The 27437-nt window shown below is 47.0% G+C and overlaps 1 protein-coding gene and 1 non-coding gene across 2 annotated transcripts in view; one reads left to right on the forward strand and one right to left on the reverse strand.

Moving 5' to 3' along the window:
• The first annotated feature begins 249 nt into the window (after positions 1 to 249).
• NPC1 (NPC intracellular cholesterol transporter 1) overlaps positions 250 to 27437 on the forward strand; it is a 43189-nt gene continuing 16001 nt past the window's right edge. Inside the window, exons 1-11 of the mRNA XM_061131014.1 lie at positions 250 to 428; positions 10631 to 10753; positions 11730 to 11836; positions 14057 to 14232; positions 16863 to 17030; positions 17808 to 18057; positions 19758 to 19831; positions 20349 to 20719; positions 21923 to 22149; positions 24652 to 24752; positions 26967 to 27069. Coding sequence (XP_060986997.1) covers positions 372 to 428; positions 10631 to 10753; positions 11730 to 11836; positions 14057 to 14232; positions 16863 to 17030; positions 17808 to 18057; positions 19758 to 19831; positions 20349 to 20719; positions 21923 to 22149; positions 24652 to 24752; positions 26967 to 27069 — 1757 coding nt within the window. The 5' untranslated portion in view covers positions 250 to 371. The remainder of the gene's footprint in view (positions 429 to 10630; positions 10754 to 11729; positions 11837 to 14056; positions 14233 to 16862; positions 17031 to 17807; positions 18058 to 19757; positions 19832 to 20348; positions 20720 to 21922; positions 22150 to 24651; positions 24753 to 26966; positions 27070 to 27437) is intronic.
• LOC133047900 (U6 spliceosomal RNA) lies at positions 13873 to 13979 on the reverse strand. Its single transcript, XR_009690902.1, has one exon. It is a non-coding gene; the product is annotated as a U6 spliceosomal RNA (small nuclear RNA).

Here is a 27437-nt window from a genome sequence, read left to right on the forward strand (position 1 = left end):
CCTCAGGGCGGAATTAGCGCAGAACCGGGAGTGGGAAGCGGCTGTGGCAAGAAGTGGTCCGGGCCCCACTAGCCCCGCCCCTGCCACACTAGCCCCGCCCCTGCCCCACTAGCCCCGCCCCTGCCCCGCCCTCGCCCCGCCCTCACTCGCTCCGGCCCCGCCCCAGGACGGGTCCTGGACTCGGACGGCTCCACCCAGAAGTGGGAGGAGCCGACGATGCCTTCGTCCTTCCTGACCTGCGCGCGCAGCCCGCCGCAGCCGGCGCCTGGTTTCCTCCCTCCGCGGGCGCGGGAGCTGGAGACAACCCCGGGCCCCGAGCCGAGCCTGCGAGCCAAGTCTGTCCGACGTCCGCAGCCGGTCGCCGCGGCAGCATGAGCGTGCGCGGCCCAGCCCTCGGCCTCCTCCTGCTGCTGTTCTGCCCGGCGCAGGTGAGCGGCCGCGTCGGGGAGGGCGGCGGTCTGTGCAGCGACTCTAGTCCGGTGCCTTTCTCCGGCCACGTACTCTTCCCAGTGGTCTGGAGGACGGTGGCAGCTGGGGACTGCCTCTTTGACCTGTTGTGAGCTCATTTCACCCGTGGTCATCTATTTTCTGGGTTTAGGATGTGGGATCAAGAAGGGAGGAAGAAAATGGGTAGAAAGAGATAGGATTCTTATCATTTTAACCTGCCTCCCCACCCCCTTCATTCTGCCATTTGTAAGGAATTCTTTATAAATATGTTTAGGAGATCCGACTTCTCCCCTAACGATGAAGGAGAACGGGGAGGTAAGGAAAGGTTAGTCCGGCACCAAATCGGAATTGACCTGAGTGCTTCACATAAGGCAGCTTGGTCTTCCAGAGATGGCAAGTTACTTCTTATCCGTTCCCTTTACATCCGTGGGAACCGAGACCCGCAAGTGCGGGGGTTAATTGAATTTCGCCTTGTCACAATCCTAGCCGTGGAGAGGATGGGCCTGGAAGCCCCCGTCCTGACTCCTTGGGTCGGCTTTCTCTTGCTTTGGTAGCCTTGGGCGTGAGCCCCTCACTGCTATTTGTGTATCTACAGTTTTCTCCTTGAAAACTGGGTGATTGGGTGTTGGGGGGGGGGGGGCGGTGTCTAAGGATCTAGTGCTGATTAAACCAGATCCAGTGGGAATCCCGAGCCCTGGTGCCCACTCGTAGACGTGTCTATGATGAGGGTGTAGTGAGTCACAGAGGAAGGCTGATGAAGGGGTTCCCTGCACTAGAAAAACCTCTCTTTGAACTATATTGTTCTCAGCAGGGGTTGGGTGAGGCTGACCTGGGAACGGCCTCCTGTGGTGGGGTGGAGGGGGCTGGCTAGTCTTGTGGACTTCTGGAAGAGCACGTGTCTGGTGCCTGGTGGGGAGGAGAGGCAGAGAAAAGCAGGTTTTCGGGAGGTGGTTTGGAATGGGGTCAACCGGTAGACCACCTGCTAGCTCTGTGGCTTTGGGCTCATTACTCTTCCAAGCTGAACTTTTACTGAAGATGAACAACACCTCATAGGATTATTGGGATTCTTAAGTAACATGGTCTATGGAGGGGCCTCATCACAGTAGTAAAATCTCAAAAAAGCTAGCAGTTATTTGCTTTGAAAATACAGCTGTTCAGTTTCCTTTTGGTTTTAGGTCAGGATCTAATAGGCAGGCTTCTGGGTAAGTAGCTTTAACTTATCTCTGAAATCCGTCAGTGCCTCTTGTCCTAGGACTTCTGGGGTAGGTCAGAGGTTGGTCACAAGTTTCTTGCAAAATGCTTGAAAGCCTTGAGAAGGTTTGTGAATATGAACTGGAAACACTTCTGTTGTATTTAAGATTGGCTCCCTCAGGTTGAAAGATGAACCCATTCCTGATCTCCTTAGGAATAACAGTTTTAATGGCTTAATTTCTACTTAGGCCTCATTGTGGTCCAAGTTCCTCAAGAGAAAAAAAAACTTTAAAAAATTACAGTCAGGAAAGAGACCATAATGATACCTAGGTAGGAATTAAGCCATTAAAATTGTTTTTCCAAAGGAGACCAGGAATGAGTTCATCTTTCAGCCTGAGATCATTGAAGAGTAAGCCTCTGAAATTGGAGCGAATGTAGGTAATCTTTCCCAGTCTCCCCCATTCCTTGATTGATGTTGTGATCAATTATTTTACTAACATAAGTAATCAAGGGAAATGAGTTTTTTAAAATTATTATTATGATTAGCAAGTGGTTAGAAAGAAGACAACTAGCTGAATAGGTCTTTGTATTCCTTCAGTGTTTGTCATATTACCCGGAACAAAGAACTCTCTTTCCTGGGTAACCCTTCCCCTCCTTCCACTCCTAAAAGGGACTCTTGTCAGGGTGTTAATGACTGACACGTTACCTGTCCGGAAGCCTAGAGTGGGCCATCTCTAACCTAATCTCGGGTGCTTCATCTGCTCTTCTCACCCACAGCTCTGTGAAGGGTGTTAGCTCTCTAGCTAAATAAAGTGCTGTCAAAACCCTGCCCATCTTCCAAGGTCCAGTTCAAAAGCTTCATCATCTGTAACATTGTTATTCCCAACGAGAATGCCTTCCCTCTGAAGTTCTAAACGTTTATTTAAATGGCTGCAGCAGATTTTGGTGTTCTTTTGTTGTTTAGTCACTAAATTGTGTCTTTGTGACCCCATGGACTGTAGCCCACCAGGCTCCTCTGTCCATGGGATTTCCCAGGCAAGAGTACTGGAGTGGGTTGCCATTTCCTTCTCCAGGGGATCTTGCTGACCCAGGAATTGAATCTCTGTTTCCTGCATGGCAGGTGGTTTGTTTACCACCTGATCCACCGGGGAAGCATTTACAGGCCGGCACAAGATTTGGCATTAAAAGACCTGGCGCAGATCTTGACGCTTCCTCTTACCAGGAGTAGTCTTGAGCAAGGCAGCTGCCTCCTCTGTAAAATGGGTTAACAACTCTGCCTACCAGATGATTCATATTTAAAGTTCAGCAGATGTTCCATTTGGCCAATAACATTCACAGCCTGTTCCTGGCTCCAGTGTGGCTTCTCCAAAAGCCAATGATAGATGAGGAGTGGATTTAGCCTGTTGGCCCAACCCTTGGTTCAGTTGTCACCTTGTAAAAAAAAAAAAAAAACCTGGGGACGGTATACACCCCATCTACTTTCATGATTTTATTTGACCTTGTGGCTTTTGAATTATTTTTCAAACTCGTTAGGTACTGGAGCTTGTCTAAGACTAAACTAGTAGTATAACCTTGAGCAAGTCAGTTAAACTGCAAGCCCAGGGCTCATCTCTAAAGTGAAGACTGGCTGAACCCATCTAACTAAAAACGTATCTTAAATACCCATCTAAAGGCATGACTCGTGCTCACACCAATTATCATTTGTTATGTGGATACGTTTATCCCAGATTGGCTATAAAACAGAATTCCAGAGGGTTGTGTCAGTAAAAGTCAGACCAGTCCAGCCTCCACCCCAAGTGTCCTGTCATATTTATTTGATCTGCCTACCTGACTCCAAAGGATACACAGCTTAATCTCTGGACAGCATTCTGCGGGCCACCCCCTCCACCCTTGTCCTAGGTTATCCTGACTGGCCAGACCAGCCCTGGTATTCCAGCCCTTGCTAGAGCTGAAGCTGGGCGTGTCTCCAGGTTGTGCCTGGAGCTTTCCTCATCCAGGACATCAGCAGAGATCGCCCTGCGCTCCACCTGCGTGGGCTGGCCAGGTTACAGGCATGGTGCTGGGGACAGTCCTGGATCCTGAGGAAGTGAGTCAGGACTTGACAGCTCCCTGGAGTTGCATGTAAAGGGTAGTCACTAGTCATCCAAGTGAACAGTTCTGTGTAGCAGGAGGGGCATGGTAGTGGCCGGGCCAGCCCATCCCTGACATGTTCACAGTCTAAGGATACATCGGCGTACAAGCCGAGCTGGAGTTTGAACAGTGCAGCAGCTGTGGGGTGGGCGTGGGGTGGGGGGAACAGGAGGAAGGATACTTTCCTTGGCGTTCAAAACCTTGGTTCTGGTTACTGTTTTTATCACTTACCACTCAGGTGGCCTTGGAGAATCCTCTCTGAGCTCTAGTTCTCTTACCTGTAAAATTCTGTGATGCTCCTCCATGGGGTGTCTGATAAAGAACTGAGGCGAGGAAGGAGAACTCACTCAGCTTTGTGCCCAGCACCTGGTTGATGTTCAGTGAGAATGTGAGTTAGTTAATAGCCTGAAGTATAGGATTCTGTGGCTGATGACCAGAGCTTCTCCGTGTGATAAGATGTGCTTTCATGGAGCTCCCAATTAGAGTCTGCCAGAGTTGCTGACATATAGCAGAAGGGGCTTTTTTTTTTTTTTTTTAACTGTCCTGAGCTATTCCTATTATTGAAAGATGCTTCCCTATGCAGTCACATATCTGATAATTAAACTTTAGAGCATGTTGTGAAATAGCCGTATGGCCTAACCTTTAAAAGCAGAGACATCCTAGCCTTGTACTAAATTCTGGGTTAAAGCCAAAGTCACTTTTTACATAATCCAGTCAAGCTCCTTTAACTCATCGTGTACATTTGGATGGTTTCTGAATCAGGGAGCAAAGAGGAAGTATAACCCCCAAGCTCTGTCCGACACTTGCAACCTCTGCCCACATACACAACTTCTCGAGTCTCATAAATATATGAATTCTGCTTCATCCTAGAGCAAGAGCCTGCAAGTTAGTTGTGGGTGGTTTCCTTGGGACACATCCATGCCCATCTTTTACCTGATGTCTGTGGTTATTTTTGAGTTACAGCAGACAAGATTGAGTATGTACCACAGACATCTTAGGACTCACAAGCCTACCATATTTAATATAGTATCTGGCCCTCTAAGGAAAAGTTTAGGAATTTCCCTGGGTGGCCCAATGCAGGGGGCCCGGGTTCCATCCCTGGTCAGGGAAGGAAATTCTGAGTACCGCAACCAAAGATTCCGAACGCTGCAACAAAGATTGAACATCCTGTGTGCCACAGCTAAGACCCAACTCAGCCAAATAAATACGTGTGTGTGTGAGTCGCTCAGTCGTGTCCGACTCTGTGACCCCGTAGACTGTAGCCCTCCAGGCTCCTCTGTCCATGGAATTATTCCGGCAAGAATACTGGAGTGGATTGTCATTCCCTTCTCCAGGGGATCTTCCCAACTCAGGGATCGAATGCAGGTCCCCCACATTTTGGGCAGATTCTTCAGTCTGAACAACCAGGGAAGCCCAAATAAATAAATATCAAATTAAAAAGAAAAAAGGAAAAGTTTATCCACCTGGTCCTGGTGGATCCACAGGGGACCTTGTGGAACGGGAGTGTACAGAGCTCTGGGTGCAGGATGCCTGGTGGCTTGAGCATTGAGGAGGGATGCCCGTGAGCACCTTTGAGGCCACATCTGAGGTTTGCTCATCTGTAAGTTGGACATAATAATAGCACCACCTGCCTCTCCCCAGGACAGCTCACCCAGACCAGGTGAAAGGAGTCAGAGTTAAATTCAGTGTTGGCATTGAGTCTTGGGTGAGGCTTGTAAAAAGGGAGGCTGTCCCAAGATGTGGGGGTTAGGGGGAGACTGAAATCTGTGGGCTAGAGGCTGTCCTTGGGGACCTGGATAAATACAGTTAGTTCAAGTAGAGCCAGCCACAGAGGGTAATCGAGATTTGTTTGTGAATATGTATTTAAAAGTTAATTCACTTGTGTTTGTGTAGGTGCATCTATATAGGTTTACCTATTGGGGGAAATTGAAAGCCCAGAAGACCAGGATCTAATAAATCAACATTTGTTAAATCTGAGGAATGGGATGGGGGTGGAGAGCTGAGGGGGGCACTCCATGCTATCTCACGTATACATGTGATGTCTGAATATTTGTGATCGGTGGATATTCTGTAATTAAAATATGATCATTTATTTTTGACTTTTTAGGAATCGGTCAAATGTTTAAATGCTTAAATAGGATAGTTCTTGTGGTCATGAGTCACCCTGTAAGAGACTGGTCGGTGCCCATGAGATGAACTGGGAAGAACTATTGTCCCCCCCACCTCACCCCCAGTGCCCCCCTCAGTGGAGCTCTTGCAACACTTATTATTAGAGATGCTGGGTGTGTTAGTGACTTTCAAACCTGTGGTGTTTCAACTGGTGGTCACTCTACTCTGGTTAATCTCAGGATAACCGAGAACTTGCTCTCTGCAGTCCTTGCCACTGGACTTTTCTCTTAGGTGATGAAGGACATCTGAGCTCTTGTTTTGTGTCAAAATACACATAAAGTTCACGGTTTTAAAGTACATAAAGGGACATTATGTATATCACGTGTCATGCGGCCACCACCAACCATCTCCAACGCTGAGCTCACCTGTGGTCTGGCGCCCTTGGAGCCGTGTGTGTGTAGTCGCTCAGTTGTATCCGACTCTTTGCGACCTCCTGGGCGGTAGCCCACTAGGCTCCTCTGTCCACGGGATTCTCCAGGCAAGAATACTGGAGTGGGTTGCCATTCCCTTCTCCCCGTGATCTTCCCAACCTAGGGATCGAATCCGCATCTCCTGCAATGCAGGCAGATTCTTTTCTGTCTGAGTCATCAGGGAAGCCCCCCACCTTGGAGTCCTGGCAGATCTCAAACCTTGGTGACTTTCAGTATCAGCAGGATCTGCCCTTCCCCAGGGGAGTATGGGTATGAAGCAGCAACAGGTGTTCTTGTATCAGTAAAGGCAGCTCTCACCCAGACACCTTCCTTTTGGAAATCACGTGGTTCCCTGGGAAGACAGGTATGTGGCCTGTGGCCGAGCCCTTGGTCTGGATGTCGGCTCCGGCTGCCCTCACATTCCAGGGAATCTTCCAGGAATCTCAAGGTGCAGCCCTTGTCTTTGTTAATAAAGTCCTGGCCGATGCAGTGCTGTGGCCATTTGGAGACCGGAAATTCCGGTCATTGGGACTGCGGCTAGGTTCTGGACGGGCTGCAGAGATGAGCACGGCCCATTCAGTGGTCCGCGGAGCAGTGGCCCCGGTGCAGCGGGAGGAGTAAGCGCTCCAGCTCCCAAACCAGCCAGGCCTGGCTCTCCCATTTCTCAGATATGGCCTCAGAGGAGTCACTTTACCTGTGTAACTCTCGGTTTCCTCATCTGTGAAGTGGTGTTATTTTAGTACCAGACTCACAGACCTGTTGTGGGGTTGAGCCGCCGGGGGCACCCTTAGCCAGTGGCTGGCTGCTGGGTGCCGTGGGGTGGGGATGGTGGAGGTGGCCCCCGTGGGAACAGTCCAGGTGGAGGGAGGTGATGAGTGGACAGAGGAGGCCTGTGGGCTCCCAGGGGAGGGTTCAGGGAGGGCAAGGCTGAGGGAGACTGCACCAGGGAGGCTTCCCGGAGGCTGGTGGGAGAGGACCCGGGGCGTCAAACCCTGCTGAAGAGGGCCTGGTGATGGAGGAAGGATCGGTTTCCTTGTGAGCATCTCAGCTGTTGTGGTTGGAAGTGCAGCTGGAGAGGACTTGGGGGCTGTTTGAGCAGGGAAGGAAATGGAACCGCCTTTATGGGAGGAGTAGGTGAAAGGACCAACATGGAAATGAGGCTGAACATGTGGATGAGACAGGGGCCAGGTGGTGGAGGTCCCCGGAGAGGCTCGGGACCATGGCAGCAGCCGGGCCTGGGGCAGAAGGAGGCGCTTGGGTTTCAGCTGTAGTTGAGCCCAGGGGAGGTGGAGAGAGAGCCTGGAGGTGGGCATGGGGCCTCCACCGGTGCAGCCGTGCAAGTGAGCTCAGAGGGTTGCGTGCCTGCACACAGGGTGGGGGGAGGCTGATGCCAGAGCAAGGGCCTTCATTAAAGGGTTAATTGTATCTTGTTGAGAGTCTCTTTCTGGAACTAGAATGTTCTGGTTTGAATCCTGGCTCTGCTGCTCTTGGATTCAGACTCTCTGCCTCTGTTGTTCGTCTGTAAATTGGGCATAATAATAGCACCTCCCGGGACTTCAGTGGTGGTTCAGTGGTTAAGACTCCAGACTTCCACTGCAGGGGACAGGAGTTCTATTCCTGGTCAAGGAGCTAATCCCACCTGGCATGGTGCAACCAAAAAAAGAAGAAAAACAAAAACCACTGTCCTCTGGCTCATGCTATAAGGATGTGTTGGGTTCATAAGGTGAGAACAGTTAAAGCAGTGCCTGACACCCAGCAGGTGGCCTGTGAGCACCTTTGGGCCCCGCTGGTTCATGCTTCTTCAAGCAGATGACTTGGGAAAGCAAACCTGAGAGCAGTGACTCAAGCCCAGTTTTTTCCTGGCCTGGGAGAAGCTTCAGGTTGTTTATTTTGTTCAGGTCTTTGAACCTCTTTGGTGAAGTCCCATGTACTTCTCGGAAAACCTGGAGAATAATTCCTTACGTTTGATGGGTGGTGCTTTCTGGCTTTCTAAGTGCTTTCTCGTTTATTCCCGCATTCAGTCTTCCCACCTGAACTGTGACGTAACCAGGGTGAGGGGTGGTCAGGAGTGAGTAGGAGGTGGGAGACTCCTACTCGGCACAACTGGGTGACCTGCTCCGGGTGCAGCCGGGCTCAGCATTTATTGAGGATCAGAGCCCAGGACTCCTGACCTCCCGCCCCTCAAGCTCGTTGTCCACCCCCATCTCTTCTGCCTGGTGGCTAGAAACACCTTTGCTTTGAAACACATGGTGTAGATTATGAAGGATGATCTTGTAAATAGGACCCAGACAGCACTGGGTCATCTTTATTGTCTCATAGAGCGCCGAGTGCTGAGGAAGGGGAACTTAGACTCCAGATGCCCGTCTGTTAGTCATGCTAGAGCTGTGGGGTTTTTTTTTTTTTTTTTGACTGGATTCTTGTCACTCCTGTGGGTGATGAGCCAGTGTGCCCCTTGGCCGGCACCTGTTTGCCCTGGTTTGTTGAGAATTCTGTGCGAGAAGGGTGGGGTGGGGTAAGAAATCCAAGGGGTGGGTCCCTAGTATGTAAGTTACAGGTCAGCATCAGTAGTTGTCACCCTCCTTGGCTTACTTGCCTTTCTACACTTCAGTAGATGGATGATGACCTTTTAGTGGGAAACCCAGAATCGGGAAGAGCAGTACTTTTCCTAGAACCACTGGGTTTACAGACAAAATTATGATTCTTTTTATATAGGAATGGTGGAATTTTGTAAGTTCTTGCCAAAGGTTTGGGACGTGGCATTGCTGAATGCTTGTCGCTTCCTCATTTGTATAAGTTCCCTCCCTCCCTTGTGGCCTAAACCTATGACTTCATGAATCAAGTTGGGGTAAGTCATAATCGCTGGTTTAAAATATCGGAAGAAGGAATTCAGAGACAAGTCTTGTGGGCCCTTAGATTTCGCCTCCAGCACCCCTCCATCTCCTGCCTGCTGTTCCTCCCATGTTTTCAGGGCCTGTTGTGAGGTTTGTGTCTTTTCATCAGGGACAAGCACAGCTCAGCTCCTCGCAGGGTGTGTGGGTCACGTGCCCTTGTCCTTGGAGACAGTTCACTCTCTCGCATCTGTGCCCATTTTTCAAAAGTGGCTTTTCCATCAGGCACCTCGGAAGCCATGGTTACTTCTCAGCAGCCGCTGTTTCCCTACAGGACAGCTGACTGCACAGTCACGCCAGCCGTGACCCTGGCCAGCTTGGCGGAGCTTGGTGGCCTTGCTAATGAGATGAGTCACGCTCACGCACCCCCCTGACTTTTCTGATGCCATGTGACTCTCACATGGGGAATAGGAATGGCCCGTGAGAAATCTTTATGCAAGAGGTTTTACATTTTTTCAAGATTCTGAGTTGATTTTCCTTAAAGTATGCACATTTCTTGCTTTTTACTTAAACTCAAGAACAAGATACTCATTCTTGCTCCTCCTCCTTATGGTTTTTTTTTTTTTTTTTCACATTACTCATGGTGTGCTGATATTAATTAACCTGAGCAGATATGGAACTGTTCTTTCGTTATTTACACCTGACTCAGTTCCTTATCCTGATGTGTAAAAATAGAGCCTTAGTAATTATAGACTCACATACTATCTTGCTTTCTTCTACACTGATCGATAGTGATTCTTGTATGGAACTATCACTTCCTCTTAATGAATAATCTGGCAGGAAGTAGAAATCATGTAAGTAATTTCTATTACTTTCTTTGCTGACTGACTTCACAAGTCCGTTTTGAACTTTGTTGTTGTTCACTTGCTAACGTGTCCAACTCTTTTGCGCCCCCATGGACTGCAGCGTGCCCGGTTTCCCTGTCCTTCACTGTCTCCTGGAGGTTGTTCAGACTCATGTCCATTGAGTCGGTGATGCCATCCAACCGTCTCATCCTCTGCCTCCCGCTTCTCCTCCTGCCCTCAGTATTTCCCAGCATCAGGGTCTTTTCCAAGATGAAGTCAGCTCTTCATATCAGGTGGCCAAAGTATTGGAGCTTCATCTTCAGTATCAGTCCTTCCAGTGAATATTTAGGGTTGATTTCCTTTAGGATTGACTGGTTTGATCGCCTTTCTGTCCAAGGGACTCTCAAGAATCTTCTCCAGCATCGAGCTTTGGGTTTATTTTAATTAATGTTTTTCGAAATGTTCAACTAACAAGTGCCTCTGGCTTTTACTTCATTTGGCAGGTACTGTTGGAAGCTTCTGTGAATGAGGCTTGAGTGGGCGTTTTTTGCTGTTGAAATTTGTGTTATCCCTGAGGCCCTAATGAACCGTTTTCTGTTGACTTTTGCAGGTATTTTCACAGTCATGCATTTGGTATGGAGAGTGTGGAATCGCATCTGGAGATAAGAGATACAACTGCAGATACTCTGGGCCACCAAAGCCATTGCCAGAGGATGGCTATGACCTAGTGCAGGTGAGTGAGTAGTCTTGAGCATTGGGAACACAAAACACTAATCAGAGATCCTCTGCAATTACACCGTAAGTATTCCCGTGGGGTGGGGGTAGGGATGGAATGAATGGGCTTCTCTTGTCCCAGACTCTTATCTGTGCACAGAGAAGATAATATACTAACTCTGCAGGCGTCATTTTTCTGGGGTTGACCATGCCTTGCTCATAAAGTTTCCCAGTAACAGGTTACTACTGAGGGACTTGGTCTTGGTACCTCCCATGTTGCTCTTTGCAGCTTCTTCAAAATACAGTCAGAGTTAGCCCCTTTTGTTCCTAGATTTCAGGACTCAAGTGGACGAGGCTGCTGAGTGGCTGTGACTTGCTTGTCCTCTGTTCACTTTAGTGGTTCCTCCAGTTTCCACCGAGAGCCTGTGACCTTTGACTGCCTCCAGGAATCTGTTCATTGTCTCTTTTACCATCCCTGATAGACAGGGATATTAGAAAAGAACCAGAAAAATCCAGATTAAAAGACTGGCTTTGGAGGCTGCAGTTATCTAAAATCCAGCTGACAGGGTAGCAGGTCTTCTGGACTTATTTGCTTCTTCCATCAGAATTTTTAAAGGCATTTGACTTTCCCTGGAGTGACTCACAGAAAATAGCATTCTGGTTAAACATAACCAAATAACCTAAAAAGAGGTAAAGTGATTGTCACGGAAAGAAAGTGAGCTTCCCAATAAGAAAAAAAGAATTGAAATGTCTCTATTGCCTCTATTTTTGTGAATCCCTGGTTATCTAGAGGAAATTTGATCGCCTTTTATTTTTTATTTTATTTTTTTAAATTTGATCGCCTTTTAAAAGAATTCTGCAAGAACTTTGCAAATAGGTGTGCTACCCTTGTGTACCTAAAAAAGGATGATGTGCATAAAGTGGTCTCCTCTTTGAGGAGTGTTTGCGTTTATTTAACTTGGCTACTCTGATGTTCATGTTTTCTCTCCCAAAAGGAGCTCTGTCCGGGGTTCTTCTTTGGCAATGTCAGTCTTTGCTGTGATGTCCAGCAGCTTCACACACTGAAGGACAACCTGCAGCTGCCTCTGCAGTTTCTGTCCAGGTGGGTTGACCGCCAGGCGTGCAAAGAAAATGGGTCTAAAAGTTAGTTCTTGTTTCATTTTAAGAATGCTATCTTAGGGCCTCTCAGAGATAAAGAAGAACTTCTGATAAAGTAGTAATGATCAGACTTCGTTCTCGCTCTCGTTACATTCAGAGTTGCTACTTGGTTTGCTTCTGAGATGTCTTCACCCCAAAGGGGACCTGCACTGGGGTCTGGGTCTTTTCAGACTTGAGCCCCTTTGCACGGTGGAGAGGAGAGGCTCTGGGGATCCTGCCCGGGTCTCTGAGCCAAGACCCTCCTCCTCACAGTCCTCTGCGTCACCTCCCTCCCCTGTTTTGTGCGTGGTTCTCTCTTCCTCATTGGAGCCTGCCTTTGGTGACTGCTCACAAGCCTGTTCTGGCAGAGTCGGCTGGTTTTGTTGAAGTTAGTTTGCTGTCCATTGTGTTCTCTGTAACTGGGGCAGTGAAAAGGGGCACGTAAAAGATGTTCTCCAAGCTTACCCAGCAGTTTTCAAATGTGGGAAGAACGAGCTGGTGGCGGTCTTCAGAGCAGCACGTTGTGAGCACCCTGATGAAGGTGGATGGAAGGACACGTGCTCCTCTGTGCAAGGCCTCACTGCAGGTGACAGGGCTCAAGGGGGCATCCTTGTTTCTTCCCAGATTTTCAGTTGACAGTGCAGAGCGGAAAACCATCCCTCTGTATGTTCTCTCAGGACAACATACAATGTAGTAATAGATCTAATTAGATCGTCAGAGTTGAGACTCTAATCAGGCCAGTGTATCTTATGGAAGGAAATCTCATGGCTGTCTCTGGAGCCAGATTGAAGCTGTCATTCGGCCAAATACGTTTATTTAGCATCTGCTCTACGTGAGGTATTATGGGCATAAACATTAAAAGATAGCCAGGTATTTCCCGTGTTGTCAGAGGTAGCAAAGCTTTACTTATAATAGCAATGAGATGCTAATATGGAATATTATGCAGCTTTCCAAACTGATGACTGTAGAAGTTAAATGGAGTAACGTGGAGAGACATTTGTAATTTATGGAAAGTGGTAGGAAGCAGTGCACCCCAGGAACAATTTCTGTTCAGGTGGTGTAATTGTCATTCCTGTCTGTCACAGTAAAGCGTGGGACTCCTGAGAACAAGTCAGTGTGTGTGTCTGTTCCTTCACTAGACAGGAGGCTTTTGTTTTATTTTTGGCTGCGCCATACAGCGTGTGGGATCTTAGTTTAGTTCCCTGACCAGGGATAGAACCCATGCCTCCTAACCTTGAAAACAAGGAGTCTTAACCACCAGACCGCCAGGAAAGTCCCACGAGACCAGCAGCTTTGAAGGCCGAGACCAGACCTTCCTCATGTCACGTGTGGTCATCTAGATGGGAGCAGAATGGGGGGCAATCTTGATTGGTTGTGTTGCAAGAATGCAAGCCTGATGAAGCAATAGCTTTTGCAGATAACAGGGAACTAAAGGGGAAGACAGAGGTCTTCTGCCACATAACTGGTCAACATTAGAAGCATAGCAGCGGACAGCTTGTGGTTCTTATGAAAACTGGGTGCTTCTGAAATGCATGTAGCTGGAGACCACCACTGATGTTCTTTTTATCTTCTCTAATCATGGGGAATCCTCTTGTGTTTAGAGATGGCCTAAGGTTATCTGGGGCTTGAAAGAGAGCCCTTCAGTAGGTTATGAGATAAAAGCACTAATGTGTAAATCTCATTTTTCCCCTTTTATATTCTCAATCAGAATGTCACCATGGTAGTCCTAAGTCCTTTTGGCTTCAAGATACAGGAAACATGACTGAATTATAAAGTGCAGGATTCAGAGAGCATTTGTCTCTTGAAATTACATCTGGGCAGCACAAATGTTAGTAATTAGGGTGGTTTTTAAAGAGGTGTCTTTATTTTAACGTGAGGTTTTAGGTTTGGGATTGCTGGGTTTAATATATCCTCATGGTAATCCATTTGCCAGTTTACAATAAATTTTAAATAGCCTTTGTGTATTTTATTTTTATTTTTTTTTATTTTTATTTTTTTTTTAAAAATATGGAATGCTTCACGAATTTGCGTGTCATCCTTGCGCAGGGGCCATGCTAATCTTCTCTGTATCGTTCCAATTTTAGTATATGTGCTGCCGAAGCGAGCACCTTTGTGTATTTTAAATCATCTTTTTGTTGGCCCTGCTATCCATGAGATCATTCAAAATAGTTTGCTTTTTCTTTAGATGTCCATCCTGTTTTTATAACCTTATGAACCTGTTTTGTGAGCTGACATGTAGCCCTCGACAAAGTCAGTTTCTGAACGTTACAGCAACTGAAGATTATGTTGATCCTTCTACAAACCAGACGAAAACAAACGTAAAAGAATTACAGTACTATGTTGGGGAGAGTTTTGCCAATGGTAAGTAAACTTTTAAATTATCCCTCTTTTATATTTGATATCAGGACAGAGGATCAAGTTGTCCTGTCAGCTCTGTGAAAAAGGACAGTTTTCAGTTCTGTTAGCACTGAAATGCCAACGGAAATGTGAGTTGTTGCTTGTCTTCTGGGACTTGAGCTACAACCTATGAAACAATCTCCTTAAAGTATTTACTTTAACTCCTTCCTAACTATAAGTACCCTCATGGAAATTTTTAGTTTGTGCAAGTTTATTTCTATACATTTTAGGAACCATTTGGACTTTGGTTCTATTGGACATGAAATGCATAACTTCTTGAATTATTGCAAGACTGCAGAGATGGGGTGGAAGGGAGACCTAGTTGGCAGAGGAGAGATTTTGCCTGTGAAGAAACCAGTCACCATAAGGGAAAGTTAAGCAGATGTGACAAACAGGAGAACGATATCCCAGGAACTGAAGATCATAGAACAGTCTGAAAAAGACCGTGTCATGTTTGTTGAAAACGACTGAAATGAAAGAGTTCTGAAAGAATAGGACACTAGGGAAAGAGAATGAACAGATTAGAAATCGAACCAGCTGGATCTGTTAATGAGAAACAGTCATGTAAGTGGATTAAAAGATAGAAGATTAGATGCAGCTTAATAAAGAATGTGCCCCAAAACAATAAAATGAGAGAATAAGAATTCAACAAAGTTGTTGACTATAAGAGCAACTATAGTCAATTACTATAACGATCAATTAAAAATGTAACCAAAAAATTTAATAAAAACTTGTGCTTTGACGGATACCATCAAAAGAGGCAAAAGTATTTACAAAGCATGTATTTAATGAAGGACTTGTATCTAGAATATATAAAGACCTCTGACAACTCAATAAGAAAGTAACCCAGTTAAAAATGGGCAGAGGATCGGAGCAAACATTTCTCCAAGGATGTTATACAAATAGCCAATAAGTTTATGAAAAGATACTTGAAATCAGTCATCAGGGAAATGCAAATCAAAACCACAACGAGGTACCACTTGACAGCCAGTAGGGTGGCTAGAATAAAAAAGATAAGTTCTGGTAGGTATTTGGAGAAATCAGAACCTTCATACATAGCTGGTGGGAATGCAAAACAGTGTAGTCACTTTGAAAAACAGTCTGGCAGTTCCTGAAGCAATTAAACATGGAGTTACCATATGACCCAGTAATTCCACTCACGAGAAATGAAAACATATGTTCTTAATAGCCAAAAGGTGGCTATATGAAACAGCTCTTATAGGACCATGGCTATATATCCATCAACTGATATATCAATAGATAGATAAACAAAATGTGGTATATCCATATGATGGAATATTATTTGACCATAAAAAGGAATAAAATAAGGATTCATGCTGCAACATGGATAGACCCTGAAAACGTCATGCTCAGTGGTAGAAGCCAGTCACAGAAGACTATATATGATTTCATTTATATGAAGTGTCCAGAATAGGCAAGTCTGTAGACACAGAAGTAGATTAATAGTTGCTTAGGGCTTCAGGGGATGGGGAGATAAGGGAGCATTAGTTAAAGGTCCTGGGTTTCTTTTCTAAGGTGATGAAGATGTTTTAGAATTGACTATGGTGATGATTTCTCATATCTATGAATATACTAAAAGCCATCAAGTTGTAACTTTAAATTGGTGAATTGTATGTGAATTATCTCAATAAAGTTATAAAAAAAGGAATTTGTAACTAAATTTAGCTCATTTTAAAAACTATAAAATCTGAATGACAGGTATCTTAAATGTAAGTAGAGAAAAAGTGGAAATCACTTCAAAAGAAGGACAATTGGAGATTTTCTATCCAGCAAAGATAGAGGCCCGAAAGCAATGGGATTATCACAGTTCTGAAAAAAAACTGTTGCTCTAGCTAATCTGCCTTAACAAGAGTAAGGGTAAAACAGTGAATTTCTGAGTATCTCCCTAAAGTTTAGGGGAAGGTTTTAGGAAGTTTCTAACAAGCAGGGACTGGCAGTTGAATATTAATGTAAGACCCACTGAAGCCTAGTGTACTGCAGTCCATGGAGCTCAGAGTCCGACACGACTTAGCAACTAAACAACAACAGAAACAAGTAAGGCCCATTACTACTGCTTTCTTACGTGCACAATGTCATTGACGTTGCTATTTCATGTGTCTTTATGCGTACTAACATAAGGCTGCAGAAGAGAGTGTTAGTTCATTCACAGGTGAACTCTGTCCCGAAACCAGTTTTTACCCTGGAGGTTCCATCATTCGCCAACGGTGGTTTCTTGGACAAGCTGCACTGGCTGAAGAGGCCCTGAGGGTCTCGCTTCTCCCTCCGTGGGCTTCAGTGTTTCCTTCCCTGCACGGGGGTGACAGTTCTCCAGGCCCCTGTGGACTGGGATGGCCACGGCTTGTCCTGCCTTTGACTTTAAGTTGCTTGGAATCCGGCCTCGCCTGTCGCTTGCAGGGTGACAGGCCAGTGTCAGAGGTGACCGCCGTTCCTTCCCTTAGCGGCTGCTGTCTGGAGTCCCAGCCCTGCCTGCAGTGGGTCTGGGTTTCCACATTCACACGTGGGAGGCTCCCGTCAGCTCTCACCCGGGGAATTCCAGCAGCACCATTTCATCCTCTCCCTTCCTCCCCTGCCAGCCATGTACAACGCCTGCCGGGATGTGGAGGCCCCCTCGAGCAACGAGAAGGCCCTGGGGCTGCTGTGCGGGCGTGAGGCCAGCGCCTGCAACGCTACCAACTGGATCGAGTACATGTTCAACAAGGACAATGGCCAGGCGCCCTTCACCATCACCCCCGTCTTTTCAGGTGGGGACAGAGATGCACCCCCACCCCCCCATCCCAGGTTTGGTGTACTATACTTAATGTTTTTTTTTAAAGCCCAGGAACCCTAACCTGCAATAGCAAGATGAATTCAGATCAGTAGGTCCTGGAGTTTCTTCCAGCGAGAGGTAGCTGGAGAGGTAACCCCTGGGTTATCAGGGGCTAGATGAGCAGGTGGAGGAGGAAGAATTGCCTTCAGGTGTTGATACATACTTGAAGGAATAAGTCGTTTGTAAAAAGGAGCCTTTTCAAGAAATAAAATGGATAAATAATAAGGACCTGCTCTACAGCACAGGGACCTCTGCTGAGTTTTACCTGGCATCTGAGGGAGGATGGATACAGGTATAGGTACGGCTGAGACCCTTTGCCTTCCACCTGAAACTGTAACACTGTTAATCGTCCATACTCCAAGACAAAATAAAAAATGTAAAATAAAAAAGGAGCCTTTTCAGAAGCTCAGCCTTAGTATTAAACTATCTCCTCAGTGGAGATAAACATTTGATTGAAAGTTTACCCTGAAGTGTGGTGGACTTGAATGTTGGGGATGAACCCTGTACCCAGAGTTATTGAGGTTAACTTAAAAATTTTGCAGGACTGAATAGCAAAGCACAACTCCATCACCCAGAAACCTCCAGTCTCTCTTATTCTTCCGGTTGTATGACTTCTTTCAGTGTGCTTATCATTGCATTAACATACAATTTAATGCAACCCTTGTAATCAATTTTTTTTTAATGGAGATTCTCAACACACTCCTTCCCGCAGATCTCCCGGCCCACGGGATGGAGCCCATGAACAACGCCACCAAGGGCTGTGACGAGCCGGTGGACGAGGTCACGGGGCCGTGCAGCTGCCAGGACTGCTCGGCTGTCTGCGGCCCCAAGCCCCAGCCCCCGCCCCCTCCTGTTCCCTGGAGGATCCTGGGTCTCGACGCCATGTACGTCATCATGTGGAGCAGCTACATGGCTTTCCTGCTCGTGTTTTTTGGAGCGTTCTTTGCTATGTGGTGCTACAGGTAATCCGTTTTGTTTCCCACCGCCCCCCCAGACAAGAAGAGCAAACTTCACCCAGTGGCATTTCTAAGCTTTCACTTGGTAGACTTTGGTTCATTAGAATAAGGACAAAGATGTGCATTAATACAATTCCACGACTTGCTTATGTCCTGCAACTAGTCAACACTCAAAAGCCTATTTAGACATTGAGATGTTTAAAGTTAGTTTCATTGTTTTATTCAAAATGGCGTGTGATTTAAAAGACCCATTCTTTAACAGAAGGTCTGCTGAGCCAAATCTGAATCAAATCCTTTTAAATGCGGTACTGTAGTCCTTTTAGATACCTGCGTCTTGACTTAGGACAACATGTTTATTTAAACCTTTGTCTTTTGAAATAATTTTAGACTTACTAAACGGGTGCAGAAATAGAGTTTATTTATATCTCTACTGGCTTCCTCTAATGTTACCACTCACATCACCCATGGTATATAATTTAATCAAAACCATGAAAATGACATTGGTATACCATTATTGGTTAAACCACAGTCTTTAAGTTTTACCAGTTTTTCCTCTAAGGTTCTTCCTTTTTCTGTTTCGTGACCCCATGTCACATTCACTTCTTGTTTTATTCGTCTCCTTCAATCCATGGCAGTTTTTCATCTTTCCTTTTCTTTTATGACCTTGGCACTTTTGATGAGTGCTGGTCAGTTATTTTGATTGTACCCTGATTTGGTTTTATCTGATGTTTTCTCATGATGAGGTGGAGGTTTTTGACAACATCACAGATGCAATGTGTCTTTCTCAGTGTATCATGTCAACGGCTTATGATGCCAGTGTGTCTCATCACTGGTGATATTAACCTACATCATTTGGTTTAGAAGGTGTCTGCTGGGTTTCTCCACTGTGAAGCTACTGTTCCTTCCTTTGGAATTGATAAACACCTTTTGGGAGCTGTGTTGAGACTGTGCTAATACCTCATTTCTCTTCAAACTGTCGCCCGCTAATTTTAGCATCCATCTTCAACACTTAACTCTTGTGGTTTTTGCCTAATGGTGATATTTCGTTTCCCTCGTTCCTTCTCCATTTACTAACTGGACTTACTCTGTTATTCCTTCTCCCCTACTTACTTAACCAATATTTATTTAGTTATGTGTACATAATGGACTTAAAAAAACTGTGATCTCTGTTCAGTACCATCATTTATCTTTTTGCTCAGATCTTCCCAATTTTGATCACTGGCAGCACCTTCTGCTGGTTCCTGTGTGTTTTTTAAGCATGCCCTCACCTTTCTCAAGCTTGTTCTTTTTTCTGGAATCCCAGGATGTTTTCATATTTTCCCTGCTCCAGCCCTAGAAGCATCCTCTTCTGCAAAGAGCCCTGGTTCCTCTCACTAGAAAAGGGTGTTTCGAAACCAAGATCTAGGCTCCAGGTGTGCTCATTGTTCCTGGAATATAGTGTTCACTGTGTTTCTAAGGGACCTAAAACTTTTAATGTGAGTGAGGGCTACAAGGTGAAGTTATCTTCTTAATACTGTCTTAAATTTTCCCCTGAGACTAGTGAGCAGAGAGACCCAGAGCAAGGGAACTTCAGGAAAGGAAGGCACCAGTTAGGAAGGAAGCAAACAGACTGAGGAATTAAGCTTTTAACAGGGTTGTGGGAATGTCAAGAACAGTCTTATGATGCTGAAGTCCACTAACACGACTTACGTGCTTTTATCTTTCAGAAAACGGTATTTTGTCTCCGAGTATACCCCCATTGATGGCAACATACCTTTCTCTGTAAACGCCGATGACAAAGGTAGGCACATTTGTGCTTAAGAGGGTTGGAGCCGTGTTGGCAGGAGAGTGTTTATTTCTCTACCGTTTACGCGCCTCTTCTGGGAGCAGCACTGAGCTCGTGCTGGGGACACGACTACGGTGGAGACAGAGTCCCTGTGTTTGCGGCACTGACAGCCGGAAACGGGGTGGCGGATGGGAAGCTCCTGGTTCATGATATCTGTAGAGTGATGCTGGCCTGGGGTGAGAGCAGGGGGGCAGGAACAGTTGGAGGGAACTGCTTTGGCTGGAACACTCAGAGCACTTTGCTTTTCCGAGGCTCATGTGCGAGTCCTGTCCCTCTCGGGGGGCTGGTGGTCATGGTGGGCAGGTGAGCGGGGCCTCCAGCAGACAGGTAGCTGGGCGGGGTGGGGGATGGTCTCATGCACGTCCCTGGGTGTCCCGCCACATGCAGTGGTAGTTAACACTCTCCCTGTTCCGACTTTCAGGAACAGCTTGGCTCTTAACCTTCACCCTCCTTTCCTCTCCTGCTCTTCCAGGGGGACCGACCTGCTGTGACCCTCTGGGCGCTGCCTTTGAGGCCCATCTGCGGCGGCTCTTCGAACGGTGGGGCTCCTTCTGCGTGAGGCACCCCGGCTGTGTCGTGTTCTTCTCCGTGGCCTTCATCGCTGCCTGTTCCTCGGGCCTGGTGTTCATCCAGGTCACAACCGACCCGGTGGACCTCTGGTCGGCCCCCGGCAGCCAGGCACGCCGGGAGAAGGAATACTTCGACACGCACTTTGGGCCCTTCTTCCGCACCGAGCAGCTCATCATCCGGGCCCCCCACACGCTGCCGCACACATACGAGCCCTACCCCTCGGGAGCCGACGTACCCTTTGGGCCTCCCCTCGCCATAGACATTCTGCACCAGGTAATCGGCTCTTGGCAGAAACCACTTCCGGGGGACCTAACACCGGGCCAGCTTTCGACCAGTTCACTTGATATGGGTTTCAGGCTGAGTGTGATGGTTTATCTAGTAAACCTTAATGATAAGACACTTTTCACTTACTTTCAAAAAAGTGATCAGTGTTGAACTTAATGAAAAATCTGCTGTAGGCCGCTTTTGTGTTTATTTCATACAGTAGGTCTTGCTTGACATTGAGAAGAGCATTTCTCTATTAAAACAGAATGTATTTATTAATATATTCACCTTAGGAACTTACTAATTTTTTTTCCACTAGTAATTGAAAAGTAATACACCAGGACCCAAAGGGATAAAGCCTCTCGTGTTGTCCTGGAGATCTCGGAGGGGCTGCTGGATCACTGCAGACCGCCCCCACCACCACAGGAGTGACCTTGTCACTGCCTGAATGTGGGCCCCTGGCCTGCGTTTGGAATAAGATCCACCCCATGGTCCTACAGAGTCCTTTAAATGTGCCCATCCTCCCTTCCCGCACTTGCCCTGGAGAGTTGTCTGTAAATCAGCTGCCTCCCTCTTGTTTCTTAATGAACAGTTGTACAGTTGCATACTTCTTCCTTTCAACATTGCTCTTGCCCTACGGAATGTCTGATAGCTTGAGAAAACATCAGCATGTTCCCAAGAGTATAATAGAATCTTTTTTGCACCCAGTGACCGTTGCTTTCTCCCAGCTTGTTGCAAAAGATGCACATGTTGTCATTTACCCCCTGGAGTGTATTTGTATTCTCTACTAGAAAATATGAGAATATATGTAAATAAGCATAGTATGGAGCAAGGTGGTGTTTGTTGGGGGTGGGAGGGCCTGTCAGGAAGACCCAGCAGATGACCCAGGCTCCCCTTGGCGGTCACTGTTTCTCCAGGTGGGAGGGCACATGTTGGTGTGTCCTGCGCTGGGATGTGGCCTGTTGTGGTGTCCCATCCCCCTCTCTCTGAGTGCCCCCGTTTGCTGATCCTCAGCAAAATTATAGTAAATTAAAAAAAATTTTCATCCTCATTTATCTTAGTCTTCTCCCCTGTTTCAGGAAGGATTTTCCCCAAAGACTGTTTATCTTTTAACCTTCCCCCCCCCCCCCCAAGAGCAGTAAGAGTTAATCAGCATCTGAGGGAAAATCGATGTATTTCTGGGTTTGTTTATTTTAAAAAATCCTCTTTCAGGTCCTTGACTTACAAACCGCCATCGAGAGCATCACTGCTTCTTACAACAACGAGACTGTGACCCTGCGAGACATCTGCGTGGCACCCCTCTCACCGTACAACCAGAACTGCACCATCCTGAGCATGCTGAACTACTTCCAGAACAGCCACTCCGTGCTGGACCACCAAGTCGGGGATGACTTCTTCGTGTACGCGGATTACCACACGCACTTCCTCTACTGTGCCCGGTACGTGGCGGGGGCGGTCCTTCCTCCGTCCCTCCTGCAGGTGACACCTGCCGTGGTCACACACTGCTGTAGGTGCTAGAGCCCCGGGAGGGAGCAAACAGCGGGACTCTCACTGTGAAGCCTTTGTTCTGATGGAGGGAGACAGCCGGTGAACGGTAGATATTCGGCCTGATGCCAGGTCAGGGCAGCGCCAGGTCCAGGCGATGCCATGGGGGAAGGAAACCGGGTGAGGGTAGGTTTGCATGGGAGGTGCCACTCCAAGTGCAGTAGAGCCTGCCCAGCAGAGGGGAACAGAGGGAGCCTCTGAGAGTCGGGGAAAAGCTTTCCAAGTAGATGGACAGCAGGTGCAAAGGCCCTGGGGTAGAGTGTTCACCATGTGCCATCGAGGTACCTCCCAGCCCCTAACTCCCTCCCAGCTGGATTACACCTAGTTGCATCTGCCACACCACCCCAAGCATTTCTGAGCTGGTTTCTTGGTGCAAAGACAGAAACCTCTAATGCCTTCTCTTATCTTTCAATATAAATTGATTCCACAACACTGACTTTTCAAAACGTGCGGCGTCCCCTCGAGGGGTGGGGGCCGGACTGGCGTTCAGTTTAGGTGGGAGAACACTGAGGTGGCTTCGCGTCGGAGGCTTGTCTGGCTGCACAGGCCAGCGTGTGGTTTGAGTTAGTCACAGAGGAGCCGCATGAGGTGACCTGTGAGGCGACCTTTAGGCCTGCTCTGTGGCAGCAGGAGCAGCTCGCTTCTCTGCCCTCCCTGGACACCCTGTCACTTGACCTGACCTGGTCCAGCCATTTAGACAACCACTGTGGCTGTTCGTTCGTTACAGAAGCAGAGAAATTGCTCCCCATCACCTTTGAACGTGCTGCTCAATTAACCACGTCTCCACAGCCAAGTGCTCTGACTTCTGGCCCAGTTCAGTGACCTGAGGTTCCGTCTGTTTTTGTTACTGGAGTGTGGCTGACTGAAGTGTTTGTGCTATGTTTATTGTCTTCAGGAGGTAACCTCTATAAACATGAGCCCTTGAAGCAATAAGTGTAGCCCGTGTAGCCCCAAACGAGCATTCTCTGAAGGGCAGGTAGTACAGGGCAGCCAGGGGCAGTTAGGAAAAAAAAAAAAAAGGTTTTGCATTATATAACTTTAATATTAAAGAAAAAAATTATTTACTTTGTGTTTTACAAAATAAAACAGAAGTTTGGCAGCGGGGGAGACGCACAAGATGGGGGTGTATCATCCGAGGGGAGCATGGTTCGTCCAGGTCTGGAAACACTGCTGGGAGCACCCCCTCTCCTGCGAGGCGGGCTCTATGTGGTCTGTGGTCATGCCTGTGCATCTCCAGCTTTGAGTTACTTCACCCTCCAGCTTTCTCTGGGCTTGTACCCTGGAGGGAGGCCCTGCAGGAGCCGGCCCAGGACCACTCACAGGCCTCCTGTGTTCCCTGGTTAATACCCCAGCAACACGTAAAGGCATCAACACCTACCACTTATGGGCTCCCCGGACTCTTCCTCACATGACTCTGTGGATGTTAACTTGAGAGCGAAGAGCTCTCAAGCCCGCGATGTGGTGGCATAGCCCCACGTGTGTGGGTGGACAGGACCCAGCTTCTGACTGCAGCCCTGTAGCCTGTTTGCCCCAAGCATTGACCTGACCTTCCGTGGCTCGAGTCCATCCCCAGGCACTGAAGGACGGTGGTTCAGATTATATATGAGGACCTTCATGTGTGCCCAGAGTCCAGCTGACATCTCTCCTGAAACGCTGGTTGTCTGTCTGTCGGCCCTGCACTGCCCGTGTCCCTGCCTGGTCTCTGGATCCTTCTCACTGGTTGTCTGTCTGTCTGCCCTGTGCTGCTGGCATCCCTGCCCGGTCTCCAGACCTCCGTCTGTTTTGCTACCGAGTTATGTTTGCCAAACAGTTCTTGATCTCCCTTTCCTTTGATTGCTCCCAGGTGCCGACAGAATATAAACCCCAACCACGGTCAAGATGCTTACCCCCTCCTTCCATTGCTTCCTTCTTCCTTCCCAGCCCCACCCCCTCCTTGGGAGGCCCTCATCATGGGTACCCCACGCACAGACCCAGGACTTCCTGTGGTCCCTCAGGCCACTGTCTGTTCTCTTCTTTCCTCATTCCTCTTTCCCCTTTCCTCTTCCTGCTTGTATGGTGCCTGGAAGCCTTCACCTCCTCCTGTGCAGGTGAATTCTCCCTCCTCCTTAGAGACTGGATCTGTACATAAAGTTCTCTTTATAGTGACAGCTTTCACCACGTATTGGCAGCTCCCCTCCTCTGTGCACCAGCTGATGTCAGCCACACCTCACTGTATTTGCCTGCCTCTCTCTCAGCAACTCTGAGTTCCCAAAAGCAAATACTGAACTGTGTCGTTCACCCAAGGGGACCTCAGGCCCGTGTTCTTAATCAGCCTCGTGACTGTTGTGTAAGCATCGGGGTCTCTGTGATGTGTTGCGGTTGTTCTAACTGGAAGGTGCTCTCTGAATTCCTGGCAGGGCCCCTGCCTCCCTGAATGACACCAGTTTGCTCCACGATCCTTGCCTGGGGACGTTTGGTGGCCCAGTGTTCCCGTGGCTTGTGCTTGGAGGCTACGATGGTAAGTGAGAGAAGCTTTTACTCTTCTTACTGGGTAAAGCAATCTTGGTTCTGTCATTAACACTCAGGTGGTAATTATGAGGATTTCATCAAACACTCATTAACTACCCAATATATTGCATCCCAAATACCATATTTCCTTTGGCTTTAGGTTTTATTGTGCATATGGAGGAAGTGGTTTTAGCCATTTTTAGGTTACTTTCTGGGAAGCTGTCAACAGCTAAGGACATTTTCCCAGCACAGTGTCACTGTTAACATCCACATAATATGTTGCTCAGCCTCAAGTTCATGAGACCCTTGAAACTCATCAAGAGAGCCTCCAACAAGCCCATGGACCTCGGGTTAAAAACTTCAGTAATGGAGGAGAGACATGTGAAAGATAGGGGGAAAGAAAACAGATTTTTTTTCTTTTCCTTCTAAACCAGTTGGTTAAGGAGTCAGACACTTCCAGTGGGAGGAGCAGTGGGGCTTTGCTCAGATTATTCCAGGTAGATGGGGTAATAACTCACGTGGCAGCTTTGGCTTCTGAAGCCTAATTATAAGCAGCTCAACAGGTTTTTCTCCAGCCCATTGAAGAGGCCAGATGTTCTTCTCATCTGGTGGGAAGGGAGAGATTGCGAGCTATAAAGTAATTTTTAGATGGAGAAGGCATTTCTAAGCAGGACACACAATGCAAAGCCACAAAAGGAAACCCTGATGAGTTTGGCTGTGTGAGAATTTAAAGTTCCTGTGTAGAGAACAAACATAAAGTTTTAAGAAACTGAACAAATGGCCAACTGGAGCAGGAAAAAAGTTAGTATATGTAGCAGTGTTTCCTTAATACATAGAGAGCTCTTGAGGAAAAAAGACAAGGTCAGCCCCCCAAAAGAAGTGGGCAGAGCCGTGTTCGTGTTAATAAGAGAAGACGTACAAAAGGCTTTTAATTATATGGAGAAAATGCTGAACCTTACTTCAAGCTAGTGAAATATCTCTCACTTCAGTCTTTCACGTAACAGACAGATTAGCAAAGATCTAAAGTGAAAGCATTAGTCACTCAGTGGTGTCTGACTCTTTGAAACCCCATGGACTGTAGCCTACCAGGCTCCTCTGTCAGTGGGATTTCCCAGGCAAAAATACTGGAGTAGGTTGCCATTTTCTCCTCCAGGGGATCTTCCCAACTCAGGGATCAAACCCCGGTTTCTTGCATTGCAGACAGAGTCTTTACAGCCTGATGGGCTTCCATGGTGGCTCAGATGGTAAAGCAAAGATCTGAGAATTTGACAAAACCCTGTGTGTGTGAAACCCTGCCGTGGGCAAACTGCATTTTGGTGGGAGTGTAAATGGTTCTAGAATATAAGCTCTAGGAAGGTTGAGATTTTTAATTTCTGTTGCTCATTAATGTATCCACAGTCCCTAAGATAACACTGGCACACAGTAGGTCTCAGCAAATACTTTGTTGAATAAAGAAATGAAAAACAGGATGGCATCTTTGGAGGGCAGTTTGGGAGATCCATCCAAATTAATAATGCACATTTTTTTTTCTGAATTCTGAGTGCTTGTAAGATTTGATCCTACAAATACGGATTTTATGTGTTAGAAATATCAGGTTAATTTTTGTAGTAATTCTACTTATAATACCAAAAAAAAAAAAAAGAAGAACTTGCAAAGATATCCATCAGCTGGAGATGGAGTTAAACTGTACTAGAAAACATCATAAGCAGAAACAAGAATAAGGAAGTGTTGCGTCTATTAAAGCAGCATTCTCAGGATGTAAATTTAAAGGCAGCGTTTGCAGAAGGGTGTGTTACTATTTGTGTGAACAAGAAGGAAAGGGGAAGGTTGTGCTTGTGCACGTGGTCTGTGGCTGGAAGGGGCCGCAGCCGCCACGGTGTGAGGAGAGCTAAGACACAGATGGGGACAGAGGGAGGAGAGACTTTTCCCCGAACACCTTTCCGCTTTGTTTGAAATCGTCACCCAGCATGTGCTGGGTAGTCATGATAGAATGACAACTGCATCTACATTTGCTCGAGAGTCCCCTTTTCTCCCTAGCTGAACTACACAAGCGCCAGGTCAAGTGACCTCCCATTTTGTTCCACGAGCTCAGGCTTGTTTAAGCTTCAGACCCATGAGAAACCAGGCACCTAGCCAGCTTGTGATTTTTCTCCCCCTCCTCGTATTGATCTGGTTTTCTGCATGCTTGTAATCTGCTTTTTGATGTCACCTTTTTCCTTTCTAGATCAAAACTACAATAACGCCACAGCCCTTGTGATTACATTTCCTGTCAATAATTACTATAACGATACAGAGAAGCTCCAGAGGGCCCAGGCCTGGGAAAGAGAGTGAGTTGCTCACAGGGTTGGTAAACCAGCTGCTCTTCTCAAAGGAAGGTGGACGCTAGCGTCCATTGATGACACTAATGTCATTTATATGACGTTCAGCTGAATTAACCAACATCAGATCTAAGTCATGCCATTTTTTTCACTTGGTTCTAGTGATACTGTGAAAAATACATAAATTAATTTGCTTGTAAACATTCTTTAAATACATAGTCCTGCAACAGGAACGCACAGGTATCTACGCAGAAATGCTCCCTTAGTTATTTTCTAACAGCTAAAACCTGGGAGCAAGCTAAGTGTGTATCAATAAGAAGTACAGTAGAATGTTATGCCATCATTAAAAATAGTGAAGTAAATATGAATAAATGGTT

Source organism: Dama dama, chromosome 27, assembly GCF_033118175.1.
Source record: "Dama dama isolate Ldn47 chromosome 27, ASM3311817v1, whole genome shotgun sequence".
NCBI lineage: Eukaryota > Metazoa > Chordata > Mammalia > Artiodactyla > Cervidae > Dama > Dama dama.